Consider the following 16,823-nt stretch of genomic DNA (forward strand, 5'->3'; position numbering starts at 1 on the left):
AACCCCGCTGTCTCCACCTGCTGGATAGTGATGGTAGTGGCTCATTTGACCCGTCTGATTGTTCAAATACATTCTCAGTTCTACTCAAAGAGGCCCCACAACACTGGATGTCTCACTCATCCGACACACCAAATGTAGATCACGAAGCACATTATTAATGAGCTGATTCACTGATGAATCAGCTGTGTTAAATAAGACAGACATCCAAAATGTGAAGCGTTGGGGGAAGCACTCTTAAAACGGAAGCTTGCCATTTAGCTAAAATCAGTGCACTTTTGTAATTCATCTTTTAAGGGTTAAAATTCGCTACATTAGACATTCACGTAATGCAGGCTAAATATTCACTTTAAAACAACACTTCAGTTTATGTTATGTTGAAGTTTAGAAGACCAAAAATGCAAAGCAGCAATGATATTGGACGCAAGAAAAAGTAGGCTACAATGCGTCAATAGGTTGTGTTTCCGTTGTCGCTTTATGCATGATGGGTGATCAGGCCTGCAACGTTTTAATTGTTGCTGAGGAGTAATAAAGTAATTAGTAGAGAAAAAACAGACAGTGGAGCTGAGTCCCAGTTTACGATGTAAAGCCTTTGAAGATGTGGTCTGCAGGAATTTTTCTACATTTTGTGTGCAAACGTACAAAATAATAATAATGTAATAATACAATGAAAACGAATTAAAATTTTATCTATATGTAGTTTTTTTATATATAATATATAATGTGTTACTGTAATTGTAATATAGGCGTTGGGCGTCCAAAAAGTCTTTCCAGTGCCGCCCTCAATCGCTTTGCACCCCATAAACAGTTAAGACTGTGATTGTGGTTTATTGCCACACGGCTGCTAATCTCGCTTGCAGGGGCAAGGCACAAATAGAATGTGCAGGCCTGTCTACGAGCATCAAACTAAGCTTTATTTATTCGGAAGACCGGCATCCGGGCCGTTAACAGGACACTAAACAGTGGGACGCAAAATAACGGCAGAATGAGCGCGAGAACATGAGAAGTGTAAAACTGTTTGGAGGGCGATTAAATATTTCTCGTTGTATAGTAGAGAAACCATGGGATTGTAGTCGTTATTGTCAGTCTCGTTCAGGAGCCATTTATTTATGTTGAGCCTTTCGTGATTCTGCAACTTTATGTGCTGTATAGCACAGAAATACAGGACTGCAATTATTAGTGACAACTTCGCAATTTCGCAGTTTTGCACTTCATTAGAGTGTAACCCATGATACCTTGGAAAAAAGAAAAATCTTTGCCAAGACTATTGGTATAGAGAGTCTTAACGAAATGTACTATTTATCAGAAATTTATTTCTTGTACATAAGTGGAATTTAATTTGAAAACGACTCGCTAACATTTGAGGTATTGGCATATGCAATTTATGTGTTCACATATAACATTACAAGCCCGTAAAATGTTACAAAATTCACTGAAATATTTCAATGACAAACAACACAGCATAAATTAATCTTAATACATAGGTAGTTCAAATACAGGTAGTCACATTAAACATTGATACATTACTCTAAAAGTCATTTTTGAATTAAAAAAAAAATCTGAAATTCATTCATATCATCAGCATTTCACATAGCAGAAAGCATTTCCCTGAAATCATGAACTGGTGCTTTAAAAACTTAAACAAACAGACTAACAAAATGTTAACATTTAAAATGCACAGAAATCGAAATGCTAGACCTACAAGGAAACCAAATAAGAGAACTATCACCATACAAGCTGTATACACGGACAGAATGATATATTCAAGCATACCCTTGTTTGTGCAATGTACATTACAAAATTAATTCTATCAATATCGATCTACCGTGGTTGTGCAAGAAGAAAAAGGCTAATTCACAAACACTTTCGCACGAGCCAAATGACTTCATCCACTGCACAGTGCGTTTATAGTTTTCCACTTTTTAAATGCCTTTTGGACGATCTTTATTGCATTTCTTCATCTTCATCCTACGGTTTTGGAACCAAATTTTGACTTGTCTCTCGGTGAGATTTAGAAGTCTTGCCACTTCATATCTACGGTCGCGTGAGAGGTACATATTAAACAGAAATTCTTTCTCCAGCTCAAGAGTCTGATGCTTAGTGTATGGACAGCGCTTTTTCCTAGTGGACTTCGCATGCAGCCAGTTGGACACAGGGTTATCTGCAAGAAGGGTCGGAGAGAGAAAGCTAGTCATGTTGCCTCTTGAAAAATACTGCGGCCATTTTATGATCAGCGCGCGAGAAGAAAGAAGAGTCTAATATAGGCTATGAGACAATCTTGATATCCTGAAATTGGAAAGCATAATCACGGATTGCATGCATCTGGGCTGCGGGTAGATTTTATATGATCGAAAATGTTATGTGCAAGCTATAATTTACATTCTATACTCTCCATTTTTGCATCCTTGAATGAGGGATAGCCTAAACAAGGGCTTGAAGATATGCTAAAAAAATCCAGATTATATGTTTAATGGCAACAATTTATATTTTAATATCCGGTCTTTACCATAACTTTTAATCAAATTTAATGTGTAGTCTTCAGGCTTTAGAGAAGCCTTGTTATTTGTTACATGACATGCAGTCTATAGTCTATAATAAGTAATTATGCTGCAAATGGGCTATGTGGCATTTTTAATTACTGGACACATTCCAATGAAACTTGCATGTATGCTGTCAAATGCAAATACACTAGATTATTGCCACCCCCAGAACGAAAGAAGAAAGAAAGGCCTATAGAAGACCTTTATAGCTTCCTTATAACCTACTGAAAATACTGTACAATATAGGAATGTTTAACTACAATAAACATGCAGTGTTGACGTCTCTCAAAAAAGATTATATTATATGTAGCTATATATAGTTTGTATACAAACGACGCCTATTGAATTCATCTGTTAAAGGTCAAATCAGTCTGTCCTACATATTCTCATACATTCTGATAGAAAAATAGTTGCACTTACTTGGGTCTAGATCCGCCTTCCTTTCTGTTGGAGCTTTCTCATTCTGAGGTCCGTTAGAAAGCGCATCGTCCAGTAGCTTCCTCTCTGCTTGAGTCGTACTGTTGTCAGTCTCGGCCACAAGTAATGTATGCGTGGTGCACTCACCATTCCCAAGCAGTGGTTCAAGTTTTATATCATGGTGTGTATCTGTGGATAATCCCGTGAAGGACAGGGCAGGCAGCGGTTCTAACGCCCAGGAGGAACGCACGGATGCTCCATCGGTTTCTCCTGTTGAGCATGGGTGATGGATGTATGGGTGGTATGCGATAGATGTGCCTTGGGGCTGCATGGGCATGGGACTCCATGACGCACCAAAAATTGATGATTTGGCTTGGAAAGTGTACTGCTCCTGTTCGCCATATTCAAGTAGCGTCAGTTCCCGAGCCTGCTCCTGGACCACGGGGCCAGATGAGAACCTCGGCGCCAAATGATCGTCATTCTCGCGGGGAATGTGTGATTCAGCGTAGTAACTCAGTGTCCCCAATGTCGACATAACAAAAACAAGCAAAGAGAGCCCTGCTGAACGGATACACCCACAATGAAACTGACACAAAAGCAGAATCCGCTGAAATCAAGTAACTAACTACTTGACTCCGCTGTGAACTACAGACCTCTGATAAATTGAATCACTGCAGAGATCGGATTGGATGTGCGAGACACGTGACTGTGGGAGAGGACGTGGGAGATAAAGGGGAAGCCTAACCAGTGCACACGGTTAAATGGCCTCCATTTTACAAGTCATATTTTTAATGGTATAGCCGTATGCTTTTATGAAGGTGGATTTAATTTTATTCATGTTGTTAAGCTGCAGCTTCTAATAACCAAGCGTAACAAAAATGGTTATGTGAGAAGCGTTATTGTAGAATTCCCATATCCAGTTTTTAATAGAGTGGGTCTATCGTTTGCAATGAGAAAATAAAACCCCAAACGTGTAAATACGTTTTCGTGTCATTGTATAGGCCTCTAAATACCTGCAGTTCAATTCAACTGTCCCTCTTTGGACAGAAAGTTTATTTTTCATAAATTTTGTACCCCCTAATAACACATTTATGAAGAATACACGTAGCCTATTCCGCGCGGACTAGTTGATCACAAGAGGACATAAAATAGTTCAGACATAAAAAGGATCTTTACGTGAGCCATATGTATACTTTATATGGCAATAAGTGCCACTGGATGGTTGAGATATGACCTGCTAAGTGACCAGTCATTCAGTAACAACGCGCTCAAACCTTCAGTCTGCTCCTCACCAAAAGCAGACAAGTCCAAATACATCTGAACGTGAACTAAACTGTGAACAAAACGAACTGAAAAAAAAAATCCAAAATCTTTACTGGACTCTATCTGATACTTGTACAAAATAGACAGTTTGTTTTATGATTAAAATTAATCTACGCATCGAAACAAAATCTTAAAACAGTTCAAATTAAACCGTAAACTTCAAACACTGAAAAAGAATGAATACAATTGTAGATTGTTCTAATTGAACACTACAAAAAAAAATATATATATGTATATATATATATATTAAAAACATGATTTCTATTGGAATATGTCCCAATCAATGTTATGATATTTTATTGTTCTAGTATTCTTGAATAAGCTAATACAAGACAAAACAAAAGGCTTGTTTTGGCAATGTCCTATACACTTTCAATAAAATAGTGACTGTATGATTCATAATTAATAATATGTATTTGAAAATAATTTTGTATATTTGCAGAACATCAATAGCATGTTGCAATAGCATGGAAATCAGCATCCTATTTGTAACATTAAGTATAAGTATATGCAGTTCAATAGAAGATAAATTATAAATTTAAATCTGATATTATTTAGTCTTCGCCATGAAAACACAGCTTTCTCTCCCTCTGGTCAGTGAGCATTGCTCTGATCTTGTCCTCGGAAGAGGGGATCTCTGGGCTCTTCAACAGACTTTGTTTATAACAGGGGCTATTACTCTGTTTTTCCTCGGGTTGTAACTTGGCTGTCTGGCCTGAATATGGCCAATAAAGCCTTTGTGTTTCTTCCTCCGGCCCAGCAGACGCATCCGGCAACGTGGGCGTGCTCTCAGTCTCAGTTGCGCGCGCGGCTTTGGCCAAAGTGCATTGATCGTAACCGAGGCCTTGCTATCTACACCTGCACTCCTGCATTTACTTTATATTCAACTCTAAATAATTCACATCACTAGTGCAGTTCGTGCATTTAAAATTCTGTCGTTAAAATAGCCTGTGTATGTTGCTGAGAATTGCAGGTCTTTTTTTCCGAGATAAAATGTAGCTACTTTTGTAAACGCTTCTCAGAATTCGCCGCAACATGTTTGTCTTGCTGTTGTGCTGATTTGTGCTGAATGCAATTAAGACAGTTTCGTGTTGTGGGGATGTAGAATAGAGCCCAACAACATGAAACTACCTAAATCACTTAGCATTTGTCTTGGTTTCTTGCTTGTGAAGGTAAGAAGGCAACGTCGTATTTTTATATATATATTTTTCTGCTGAAGCAAACAAGTAATTTAGAAAATTAGAAATAAATTAGAAACAGAACCCGAACGCTGACAGGAATAGATTTGTAATAGGAATGGGTGTATTAATAATTAATTAAATAATAGACAGTACTGGCTGTTTTGAGAATTATGTTAATCATGTCATCAGCAAAGATACCGTCATCGTTTCTCCAAAATCCCCTTTATAAAGAAAGCTCAGAAAAACAGGAGTGTTTTGTACTAATTGTATTTAAAAGTAATATAACTTTTACGTACATGCCTTTATTTATTTTCTTCCATGTAATAATGAATTTACATCCGAGTCCATCTCTTTGGCCTCTGTGTCCAAAAACATGTTACCTTTGATTGCTGTTAAAATAATGCAGGAAGTCCCGTCAAGTTTATAAGTTTCTGCATTTTAAGAACCGGACTTTTCCACTTATGCCTAGAACAGCAAATACATAACAAAGTCGTAGGAAGAAACGCATTGTTCTTATTTAAAAACGGTTTCATAATAGTTGTTATTACAACATGCAAATACCGCATTATATACAGTAAATGTACAATATAGTCTGAATGCTATGTACAATGAACACCTTTAGCATTCTTATATTTTGCAGTTGAAGAGTGCAGTACTCTTGACAGTTTATAAATAACCATGACATGTTATGACGACTGGTCTGTCAAATAAAATTATACATAAGCAGATAAAAACGTCAACAGTATACGACACACAATAAGTTATCAATAGTATCTTGCACAAGTCATCTATGCGCAGTGCACACAGACACACACCTACGGAGACGGGTTGTTGTAAATGGGCTTCCACTGCAGCTGATGGAGGAGGGCGCCAGAGATCTATAAAGTGAGGAGGCTTCATGAAAAACTGAAGTTGGCCGACAACTCTCGGATTCGGTTTTCTCGACTCATCTTCTTCAGCTTCATCCGTCGGTTCTGAAACCAGATTTTGACCTGTCTGTCCGTGAGGTGAACGCTGCGGCTGATCTCGAGGCGACGCTCTCGTGTCAAGTACATGTTGAAGAGGAACTCTTTCTCCAGCTCTAGAGTCTGGTGTTTAGTGTAGGGACAACGCTTCTTACGACCACTCTTCGCCGTCAGCCAGTTAGCTGTATTGTCACTTTTGGAATCTCCTGCTGGAAATTTGAGACAATATTAGTCCAAAATATCCAACTGCAAGCCCCCGTTTCCCAACACTTTACAATAGGATGAAATGACCATATACGCCTACTGAATGTAATATCAAAAACGTGTAATATCCATACAATAATCCCCCTTGCTGTTCAACATTAGTAATACATTCTCACATAAGCGCTTAATTTAAAATATGACTCTTTTGATACTATAGCGTGTATACATTATTAATAGTTATGAATTGAGTTGCTAATAATTCATTCATTTTTTATCTATTATCTGATTATTTCATTTGTTAAAATGATGCTTTATCTGTCGTTTTTTTGTAAGAAGAGTACAATACATTTTTTAGTTTATAGTAATTGCAACTTAACACTCTCTATGCAAGACAATGATGATTTTATAAACGAAACCATGTGTTTGCAATCTCAAGTGTTCATAAACAGAATAATGAAAAATAGTTTTAAAAAGTGTTTTTGCTATTATTAAAATGTGAGCTTTAAAAACGAAAAAATGGCCAGTGCACATTGCATTTGGCATTAAGGAATGCTGGGATGTGTGTAAAGGATTGCAGAGACGACTACAGACAACGGGACGTGATAGACCTCTTCAAAAATGTATTTAACAAAATAAAAATAGAAGATTCTCGCACACATTTGTGTTGCCAAATCTGGCCGAGCTAAAGCCTTATTAGGAATTTATTAAATTAATCCGAAATATTATATAAATGCCACTTGCAGTTAAATAAAAATCTGAAAAACAGTTCCATATATTTATCGCGCGCGCAAGGGCGTTAATGTTTTTACGCGCCCAAAAGGACATCCGGATCCTTTGGACTGGGCAACAACAAAACTAACCTTTAGTAGCAGTGGCCGCCTTCTCCGGACTGTCCGGTGGTTCAGGGGATGAAGCGGTGCCAGTGGACCCCCTTAGCTCCTTGTTTCTTGCCGGGGCACATGGTGCGCATGTGGGAGGCTCGCCGCTCTCTTCCCTGCTCGCTTCTGCTCCTGTGGCTGAAAGAGAGCTGTCAAGTCGGGTAGAGCGTTGAGCAGCAGCGTGAGTCGATACAGACTGGTTTTCTGGAAAACCTTTAGATGTGGTGCATGTCTGAGATAGACGGAAGTAGCCAGGTACCGGAACACAGCCGTTATTGTTGCTAGATGGACATGAATTTGGTGTCAGCCGGGAGTAAGATATGTCCTCTGTAATAGTGTCTTTCGGACACTTCTCAGACTCGTATAAGCAGTAAGAGTTTTCCTCTTTTATGGTGGGCGAGAACGACCGTGGGGTAATTTGGTTGTTAGGCTGTTCGATGCGACAGGACCTCGACGTCTCCAGCCATGTTTCCATGCCTTGATATGGCCCACACGTAGGGGCTACATTTTGCGAATTGCTCTCGTTCCGTTTGAGTCCAGAGAAATAGCCACAGTTAGACAGTCCATAAGAATACTCGGAGGTCGGCTGCAAGTAGACTGCGCTGTTTTGGTAGTAGTGTCCACTTCCCTCGGCCCTTCCGTGGATCAGGGGGTCTACCAGAAACGAATTTCCAGATGGACTATCGGAGCATGACATCTTTGTGGTATACTTTGACGGTGGAAGAAGATTGCCCTTTCTGGATGACATTTCTTGTGCAAAACATGCTGAATATGATTACTGATAACTATACAACTCAATATGAGCTAAGAGCCAATTAAATTGCAACGAGCACCGGTGACTCCTCCCCCTGTGTGCACGTAACCCTTGTGTCCCATATCTTTTTCAAGCTGCTACATTTTTTTAAAGTCAAATCTACATAAACCCGATCAGTCATTTCTGAAAATATAAACGAATAAAACCAGAATTGAACGGGAACAGCATTATGTTAACGACCACTGACTTTGTTAATACTGACATAATACCGCGAAGCCTTGTGAGCCACGTAGCCTATAAAACCCAAAAAGCAACAAGGTATCGAAAAGGAGATCAAGCGCTAAAATAGTAAACCTTTATGATACACTGGTATTGCCCCAACAGCCCTTTAAGCACATAAACAGAGAGTTACAGACTGATCTTCTGGTTTTCATGCACGCGGTGGGTCTAAATAACTTATTTACTCAAGTTCAAAACGAGGAGTCTGCTTTTCAGAAACACATTATGGAGTGGAAATTGATTTCCGTTTTGTAGAATAAACGTGATAAACTTAAAGTTGCATATAGGCCTGTATACGCTTTATAATTAGTGTTCAGTTACGGGTTAATAATAAAAAAGGGGGAAAAAAACTATTATTTAAATATAGAGATAAATCCAACCATGATCCCATAACATTTAAATGATTTAATGATTTAAATGTATGCCTACCTTTGGCCTTCAGGAGATATAATAGGCCTAGTTTATCTCAAAATCAGTGTGATGTCGAGACCGCCGTTGTTTATATTTGTCATTTGATTTGCATTAAATTACATGAAATATAATTCCAAATTTCTCTCTCAGGTTTGGGGTTTTTCAATTATTATTTTTTTTCACTCTGTGTGGTGTGGTAAATGGTCATTTATTTGCGCTATCTCTGAACTTTCCTTCCAACAGTTTTTATGCTGTTAAAAATTCTTCACAGAATATATCCACAAATGTTTCTTTGTCCGTATAGGATTAATCGTCCTATAGCTGGAAATAAAATTTTTATAATAAAAATAACAAATGCATATGTGCATTAGCATGCAAATTTAAATATCGACCAAATAGCACAGATGACTCGGGTCTAAAGAAAAGGCTACCAAAGTAGCCGTAACCTAATTTTCTTAATGTTTTGATTCACACTGTCTAGTGGAAGCTTTTACTAATGATAAGACGGGTAATCTCAAATTTATCTTGACAGATAAATTTGTATAATTGTTTTACATTTGATTTGTACTTTCTGCATTAAGAAATCAAAAGGGCATAAGACGGTCAGGCCTAGCTATTGTTTTAAAAGTAAATGCATTTTAATTAGCCAATAAAGACCATTCATTTTATCATTTGATTTTTCATTTAACACATCACAACAATTAGCAGAAGACTTAGAATAATACAAAAATGTATAACTGTAAAACTGTAACTTATTGGCTGAGCCATAAGGAATCAAACACGTTGTCGTCCATTTTCCTACAATTTAGCGATATATATGGTCAATTTGTTAGGAACAAACTAATGCTCTGAGGCTGTTACAAATGGTACTACTTTTTACATAAAGAGGTTTTTATCAAACAAAGTTTCTTGCAGGCTACGTTTTGAGCGTTAATTTGTAGCTATCATGTAAAAATACAATAAATAAATGCAACGCTGACTAAAATTTCTGAATGGTAACTTGGCTATTTACCTGGAACAGTGCCTTGTGTAGTTCACGAAGACGTTGTCTTTTGCTCGTACACAAAGTAAACATGTTGCTGCATGGATTTTAGATAGCCTATCCGGCAATGACATTGATCTAAAGTGCGTCACCCAGTGGAAAAGAAATGTATCGTCGAAAGAGCGAAGTAGTGAGCAATCCATTCGTGGTGCCATGATGGGACGCTGAGACAAATGATGGCGGAAAGGTCCGTGGACACAAGCTTTCAATGGTTCCAGCAGTTGTTTTCTAGCTCTTAGTCACAGTTAATAACCTTGGTTCTCAGACGGTTTATGGCACCTCAGTCCAATTCTACAAATGCTCCAGACTAAGACGGGTTTTATGACCAAGTTGCTGCAGCAACGGGGGGAAGTGCAGTAATTAGGGCGAAATTCCATCGAGCCTCAAAGGATGCGCAAACCGTCAGGGTCAACACGTAAAACAGCCGTCATTATCTTATGGTCGAGCTTTTTTTTATAAGATTTCTGAGTGGCATAAGCCATATCAATTTCTGATCCTCTGGATCATCGATATATTGATACAGGGAAACTGTAAAATTATATGAAGTAACAAGAGACATTTCATTGTCTTTTTCTTTTTACATGTTCATGAAAAAAATAGATTTTTTTTCTTAAGTAATTTTGTATAGATGTTACATGCCATTTCAAAATAGCAATATAATATAAAGACTTATCTTAAAGGTCGACATTAAAACCATTTGTTGAAAGGCCGGTTGATTCATGGAGACACACACAGCCATGTTTTGGGCAGTTCCGTAACGGATACCAGGCATTAATAACAGCAAACACTTGATCCTCGAATCAAAGAAAAGCGTGGAGGCAATATAACGCAAGATCCATCAAACATTTGATCCTGCTCCAGGAAAAGGAGAGAAAACACAATATATTTCAAAAGGCTGATTTATATAACACCGAGGAGATGTTGTAAACATGAGAGATTATCATGAACATGAATGAGCTCCTGCAACAGTTTCACGCGTGTAAAGGTGGAGAAAGACAGAAATCGGAAAGAAAATAGTACAATCCAAGTTCGGGGTTTCAGATGACTCAAGCAGTGTCCATGCTGTTATTGCTTTTGCCTTAATGTTAAATGCTCCGTTAAAAATAAATAAGAATTTCTCATTTTGTTTTCTTCATTTGTTAAGTGACCCGATTTTCCTGGTGAATGCGCAGTAAATACACTTAATATCAAATATAGTACAATTTAAGTCCACACAATTCAAGTACAAGAGAATATAGCGCGCAAGATGCATTAAGTTCTCAATAAGGCTATATTCAAGAAATGTGCGTTATTCAATGAAACAGAGTCTAATAACATAAACCACAATTAAGGAACGGTATTTAACAGACTAATAACCATCTTCTTTTCCCCTAGTATTTATATCTCGCCCTCCCCAACATTTTTCTTCCATCAAAATAGATTTGAAGAACAGCCTATACTTACTGCTATATGACATATGCGAAAAGTACAGATCTTGGTCAGATAATAGTAATAACAACAATAAAATCCCTGTAAACTGAATAGTCACTTAACTGAGTAGAATGAAAAAATAATAATAACAAATGACAATACAAGTAATAATAATAATAATAATAAAAACAATAGTTTTAATTCCAAACGGTAGAGATTACTGAGAATATACATGTATGTTTACACGATGAAGAAGTCTCTGAGAGGGATGAAGGTCATCCGACTTGAAATGAACCATATCGCCTAAATGATTTCTCAGCAATAGTCGGTCTAAAGCAAAGGGTTCGTGGTGTAATACTGCAAACGGTCCCTGTTGATTTTCTTTTCTTTCATTCTTCTGTTTTGAAACCATATTTTGACCTGACGGTCGGTGAGGTTGAGCATTCTGGAGAGCTGTAGCCTTTTTTCCTTATTGATGTAAACACTGAAGAAAAATTCTCTCTCCAGCTCTCTGATCTGATATTTTGTGTAAGGACACCTCTTTTTCCGTGTCTTCTGTCCATCTGAAATTTAAAGATGAAAGACTTTTAATATGTTTGACCTTTCAACTGTATATAATTGCATATAAATAATAAAGAATCTCATTAAATTAATACACCAGAGACAACTTAATACACCCGCTTACGGGTTTCCAAAAATTATGCATAAACTGTTTCTGTTATCTAAATGTTAATTTATTGTAAAATGTTAATTAATTAAACGCTAAATCATTAATAACATATTATACAGTTAACCCTTGAATGAAATATCAAGTTCTGCAACCACACAATCGTCCAGAGTCGTTTGATAATGAATAACTTATAATGGATCATGCATAACTTTTCATTCACCACAAAATAAAAAAAAGTAGCTCATAAGAAAAACTGAAAAGATGTATGAGTTGATATTTATTACTGCTCTTTAAATTCCCTGTTGTAGGCTACAACATGCATTCAGAGGCGATAAATAAGCTAAGGGTCTCAAATAACTCTGCATTCACAGAAAAGCCCAAACTGTAATAGATGCATTCTTTTGGAGACTCAAAGGGAAATGGCCTATCATTCACGGCCAATTTCAATTTCGAGCACGTGATCTTGCGTTTATAACAAAGTTTTGCTAGGGTAAATATACAGGGCCCTCTATAAACCTTATATGCATATAAAACAGCTTATAAAACCTTTAACAACAGCACGTTACATCAGAAACGTTCTCACACAACCGCTTTAATACGTACTACTGCTGCCGCTGAATTTCTCTTCATTGTTACCGAAAGATGGCTCCGGGCTGCTCGTCTCTTCACAGCGCTCCGTCTCATCTGCTCCCCGACAGCTGTCGCTTCCTCTTCCCGCGGGCGGAGGCGCTTTGCTAGTCGCTCGGTCCACCGGGGGCTCGCTCGGCTGGTTTTCTGCGTTCCCGTAGGCGGTCTCGAAAAACTGATCAAAAGCTTGGGGAAGCACTCCGTTCCTGCCATACATATTGGACGTGTGGCTCGTGTTGGGGTGGTAAAGAACCGAGTTGTTTTTCGATAGCATGTCCCCCAGAGTTCCGGGATTGGATAGGCAGTCCCTGTGCACCATGTCCTCGGTCGAGTAGCAGTGTGGCAGATTGCCCCTGGAGTGCCACTTGCTGGACGCGTCAATGGCATAGTCCCTGAAAGATACCTCTCTAACGCTCTGAACTTGTGGCAAACTGGACGTGGAGTATGAGTATGTCATGGGGCACGAAGACGGGGTCTGGGGCAGAAAAGGAGGAATGCTGGAAAATTCCGTTCCAGACACGTAATAAGTACAGCCGGGCAAATACATGTTAGACCCAACGGGTACCCGCTCATCAAAATCCATCATGACACTTGGTTGGGCACGCCACAACCATAGTACTGCCTCGCATCGTAGTACAGAAGTGCTTCAGCTTCAGTGGCTTTGAAGCACTGAGCAGAGCAGAAATTTTGAGACGTGAGCTGACGTGGAGATCCATCTCCATCCATTCCAGAGCGCGCCAGTCATGTGACCGAGGGCTGAAATTGACATATACCTCTTTAGAATATTGTATGCCAACATGTGCAAATGTTCAAGTCGAGGAGTGAGCGATACTTTTCATTGATGAATGTGTGCTTGTAGTGGACCACAGTTGGTTATGTTAACTATTTGGATTGCTGGAGAACCCCATCCGCGCGCTTAACAGCCAACGCGCCTTTTAGTAACATTAACAGGGCTTCTGATGTTTATGGATTTGTTCTATTAAGTCTCAGACATCTCATGTCGCTGTAACTTTCTATCCTTTTTCTCGCGTTTGTCTACAGTCTTAAAAAATTAAGCTGCCACGAAGAAACATAAGAGGTCTTTCGCAGTGATGTATATTTGATTTCGTAAGTGATGCTCTTTGTTAATTGATATTTGCATGTAGGCTAATAAACTCTCGAACGTAGTAATGCTATTGAATTAGAATTCATTTTTGGCTTCATATATCAGTTAAACGTGGAATACCCTTCGACAGGTTGGCATCGGGATATAGTACACTTTTACTCAGTTTTGTTTCAAAACCTTGTTTGCCTGTCTGTTAAAATAAAACAGAAATCTACAGTTTGAAGTGTAGTCAAATAAATGTTAAAGCGCAAAATTATGAATCTTACAAAAGGCTCTTAGAAATGAGCTATATTATAACTGCGTAAATATAGGGTAGTTTTAGTATTGTTCTAATGTTAATATGACTACAAACTAATGTAATTAAATACGAATGTAAATATAGTACACTTTTTCATGACTTTCAACAAGTCTCTCTTGTTTTGGGGCACCATTTGCGTCAAACATGGTTGTTTTTTCTTCTTCTCACATACAGTGTTCATAAAAAATATAGTTCCCATTAGGTTAAATTTACATTCTCATGTGCGAAATTGCTGAAACTTTTTTTTCGCCTGCCAACAATCTTTTAATGTGTGTAGTTAGGCAAGACAAAGGCAGAATTTGCCCGGGTTGGGCACTAGAGTGTGTTGAAAACAGTTGAGGCCCATAAAGTTTTAACTTGGACTGTGCCCCCCCCCCCCCCCCCCCCCGCAGAATTCCTTTGGATTAAACCATGAACAATGGCAGAACAGTCCCAAATGCTAACATTTATGAAGAAAGAAAATAGAAGATCGCACAAAAGGGAATATTCAGTAAAATCGTCCCAATTAACGTCTGCATGCGTGTTCAACAACCAAAACGTGTTTGGGAGATTGGTTTAAATTTATTTTATCAACATTGTCAATATTGGGTCTTTTAATGCGCTGGGAGGCAATGAAAACTAAAACCAGTCTAGGTCAGACGTGGTTTTATGGTGTTCTTGGTATCTTCCTCTAGCCATTGTCAGCTCAGACAAGCCATGGCCGTCGGAGAGTGATCATGAGACGCCACCTACTTGGAATTCGTGAACTTCAATGAGACCTGAAGTCACGGGTAACAGTATATTAAAGGGAGACAACGGCCCCATGCGTTGTATCGGGTGAGAGCGATGCTTTTAGCACATCTAAATATATATCTAAATCTAAATATATATATATATATATATATATATATATAATAGAATAGTTTAATAGAACTATTAGCATAATAGAAGTTTATCATGCATGTTTCGGTCAGTAACTACAGTATTATTTATATTATTACAGTGGAATAATAGAAGATGTCGCTCATTGTATCGACACTGACACGGCTGGCTAACATACTCTACAAAAAAGAAACAAATTAAACTTTACATTTAGTTTTGGCATGTTTAAGAGTTTGAGAACAAGATCTCAAGTCCGGGGAAGGGTGAGGGTCACCACTTTGTAAGTTTACAAATAGCCCAGAAAGCGTCCGGGATGAGCTTCAAGAATTTCCACGAGTCCCTGAAATATTGCACGAAATTTTGGCCTTGTCTTTCGCATTTTTGTCGACTCATTAGGGAATGAATTGGGCAAATGACGGATCACTTTTCGCACTGGATAAAGTTAGCAGTTCTTTCTTGAGAAGCAGTAATTGGTACGGTCCAAGCCAATTTGTCATCACTTCATACAGATTACTAAGAACAAATGAAATTTGTTCTGTGTTAGAGGCTTTTTTCAATCCACTTTGAAAAGCTCTGTCTTTTGATTTTTTTTCCTCCCCAAAACTGAACTCAAATAGGCTGTCATATAAAACTGAAAAGCTTTCAGTTTTAGTAAAAGGGTAATGCTCACGTATAATTCTATTTGGCGTACAATTGTCCACAATAATTTCAATTCCATTCGTTTAATCAAATTTAGACTTATTTAAATAGCAAAGATCTTTCATTTGTGGAAAAAAACGTTTACACGTTCAATGACGTCTATAAAAGTATTATTATTGTAAATAGAAAATGATTTTAAATCTTGATCGTAGAGTCTATATTTAAAAAAGAATGCATCCATCGAATATAGTCCGCTTTTAATTTGCTTTTATAGAAGTAATTTGTTTGTGATTAAGAAAAGAAACGCTAATGTGATTTTGGTGTGAAAATGTGATAGCCTATACCAGGGATCAGCAACCTTTTCGGCATGACGTGCCATTTTTTATTTTTATGGTTAACCACTGTGCCAAGTGTGCACAGCCCCCCCCCCCCACACCCCGATATAATTCTGTATTTAAACGGTACATACACAATTTTTTATTATACGATAAAAAAAAAGTTTTTTTAACGTTTAATCAACGTTAATGCACTGCTTTAATTGACGAACCTGCACACACAGACACACACACACACACACAACACACACCACTCGCACACAGAGATCTGAGATCGTGCTGTGCAAAAAGTAGCATTCAGAAGTTAGCTGAGTGTTGTCACGCTACTTTTATTAATCGATACTGAATCGCTACATTATATTTCTCAACAACAAAGGGGCAAAATCGCTTCATTGTCTGCAGAGAGAGACAATTTACCCCCCCCCCCCCCACTTTCTTTCTCTCAAAATGGCCATATTTCAGAAAATTTTTCATCACTGGATATAGCTTTAGGTCATTTAACATTTCTATGGTAAAACGTATTATTAAAAGTTGACTAATGTTAATTGATTTGCAGCTTCATCTTACCTCACTCTCTTTAACGTTAAACTGACGCTTCGCGCTCTGCTTCTGTGAACAGTAAACCCCGCCTACTTTGATCTGATTGGCCATCTCAGTGATTTTGACATTGACGAGTGCTGTTAGACCGAGGCTTTGATCTGAATCACCTAGTATGTGCAGTGTTTGCACGTGCATCCATGCAAGTTAATTCTCACACTTTAATAGTATTTGTAGCTCCTAACAGGCTGTGTGACTATGAGAAGTTATTACATCAAACTGTACGTCATTATACAGTTTTCCTTATTGCTTGCGTGCCAGCGATTATCCCTCTGCGTGCCACTGTTGGC

General features: G+C 38.1%; 3 protein-coding genes across 4 annotated transcripts; all 3 read right to left on the reverse strand.

Annotated features, from left to right (window-relative positions):
• Window positions 1–1,290: 1,290 nt before the first annotated feature.
• Window positions 1,291–3,606, reverse strand: LOC132102831 (homeobox protein Hox-A9b-like). The gene is made up of 2 exons (XM_059507505.1): window positions 2,958–3,606; window positions 1,291–2,158 (listed from the first exon to the last, which is right to left on the reverse strand). Exons 1-2 carry the CDS (start codon window positions 3,487–3,489, stop codon window positions 1,920–1,922), a joined length of 771 nt encoding a protein of 256 aa, XP_059363488.1. The 5' UTR covers window positions 3,490–3,606; the 3' UTR covers window positions 1,291–1,919.
• Window positions 3,607–5,709: 2,103 nt separating this feature from the next.
• LOC132102832 (homeobox protein Hox-A10b) lies at window positions 5,710–8,790 on the reverse strand. Of its 2 annotated transcripts, none has more exons than XM_059507508.1 (2): window positions 7,488–8,790; window positions 5,710–6,629 (listed from the first exon to the last, which is right to left on the reverse strand). In XM_059507508.1, exons 1-2 carry the CDS (start codon window positions 8,251–8,253, stop codon window positions 6,355–6,357), a joined length of 1,041 nt encoding a protein of 346 aa, XP_059363491.1. In that variant the 5' UTR covers window positions 8,254–8,790; the 3' UTR covers window positions 5,710–6,354. The 2 variants fall into 2 exon arrangements, with proteins under 2 accessions (XP_059363491.1, XP_059363489.1); XM_059507506.1 differs by having other exon boundaries at window positions 5,710–6,632; window positions 7,488–8,785.
• A 1,769-nt stretch (window positions 8,791–10,559) lies between these two features.
• On the reverse strand, window positions 10,560–14,320 carry LOC132102833 (homeobox protein Hox-A11b-like). The gene is made up of 2 exons (XM_059507509.1): window positions 12,675–14,320; window positions 10,560–11,964 (listed from the first exon to the last, which is right to left on the reverse strand). Exons 1-2 carry the CDS (start codon window positions 13,282–13,284, stop codon window positions 11,732–11,734), a joined length of 843 nt encoding a protein of 280 aa, XP_059363492.1. The 5' UTR covers window positions 13,285–14,320; the 3' UTR covers window positions 10,560–11,731.
• Between the last annotated feature and the right edge of the window lie 2,503 nt (window positions 14,321–16,823).

Source organism: Carassius carassius, chromosome 24 (genome assembly GCF_963082965.1).
Source record: "Carassius carassius chromosome 24, fCarCar2.1, whole genome shotgun sequence".
Lineage (NCBI taxonomy): Eukaryota > Metazoa > Chordata > Actinopteri > Cypriniformes > Cyprinidae > Carassius > Carassius carassius.

Coding starts and splice junctions, on each gene's coding strand:
- LOC132102831 (XM_059507505.1), bottom strand. CDS start 3,489: ATGTCGACATTGGGGACACTGAGTTACTACGCTGAATCACACATTCCC. Junction 2,159..2,957: donor GAAGGCGGATCTAGACCCAA/GTAAGTGCAACT, acceptor CCCTTCTTGCAG/ATAACCCTGTGTCCAACTGG.
- LOC132102832 (XM_059507506.1), bottom strand. CDS start 8,253: ATGTCATCCAGAAAGGGCAATCTTCTTCCACCGTCAAAGTATACCACA. Junction 6,633..7,487: donor GGCGGCCACTGCTACTAAAG/GTTAGTTTTGTT, acceptor TCAAATTTCCAG/CAGGAGATTCCAAAAGTGAC.
- LOC132102833 (XM_059507509.1), bottom strand. CDS start 13,284: ATGATGGATTTTGATGAGCGGGTACCCGTTGGGTCTAACATGTATTTG. Junction 11,965..12,674: donor GAAATTCAGCGGCAGCAGTA/GTACGTATTAAA, acceptor TTTAAATTTCAG/ATGGACAGAAGACACGGAAA.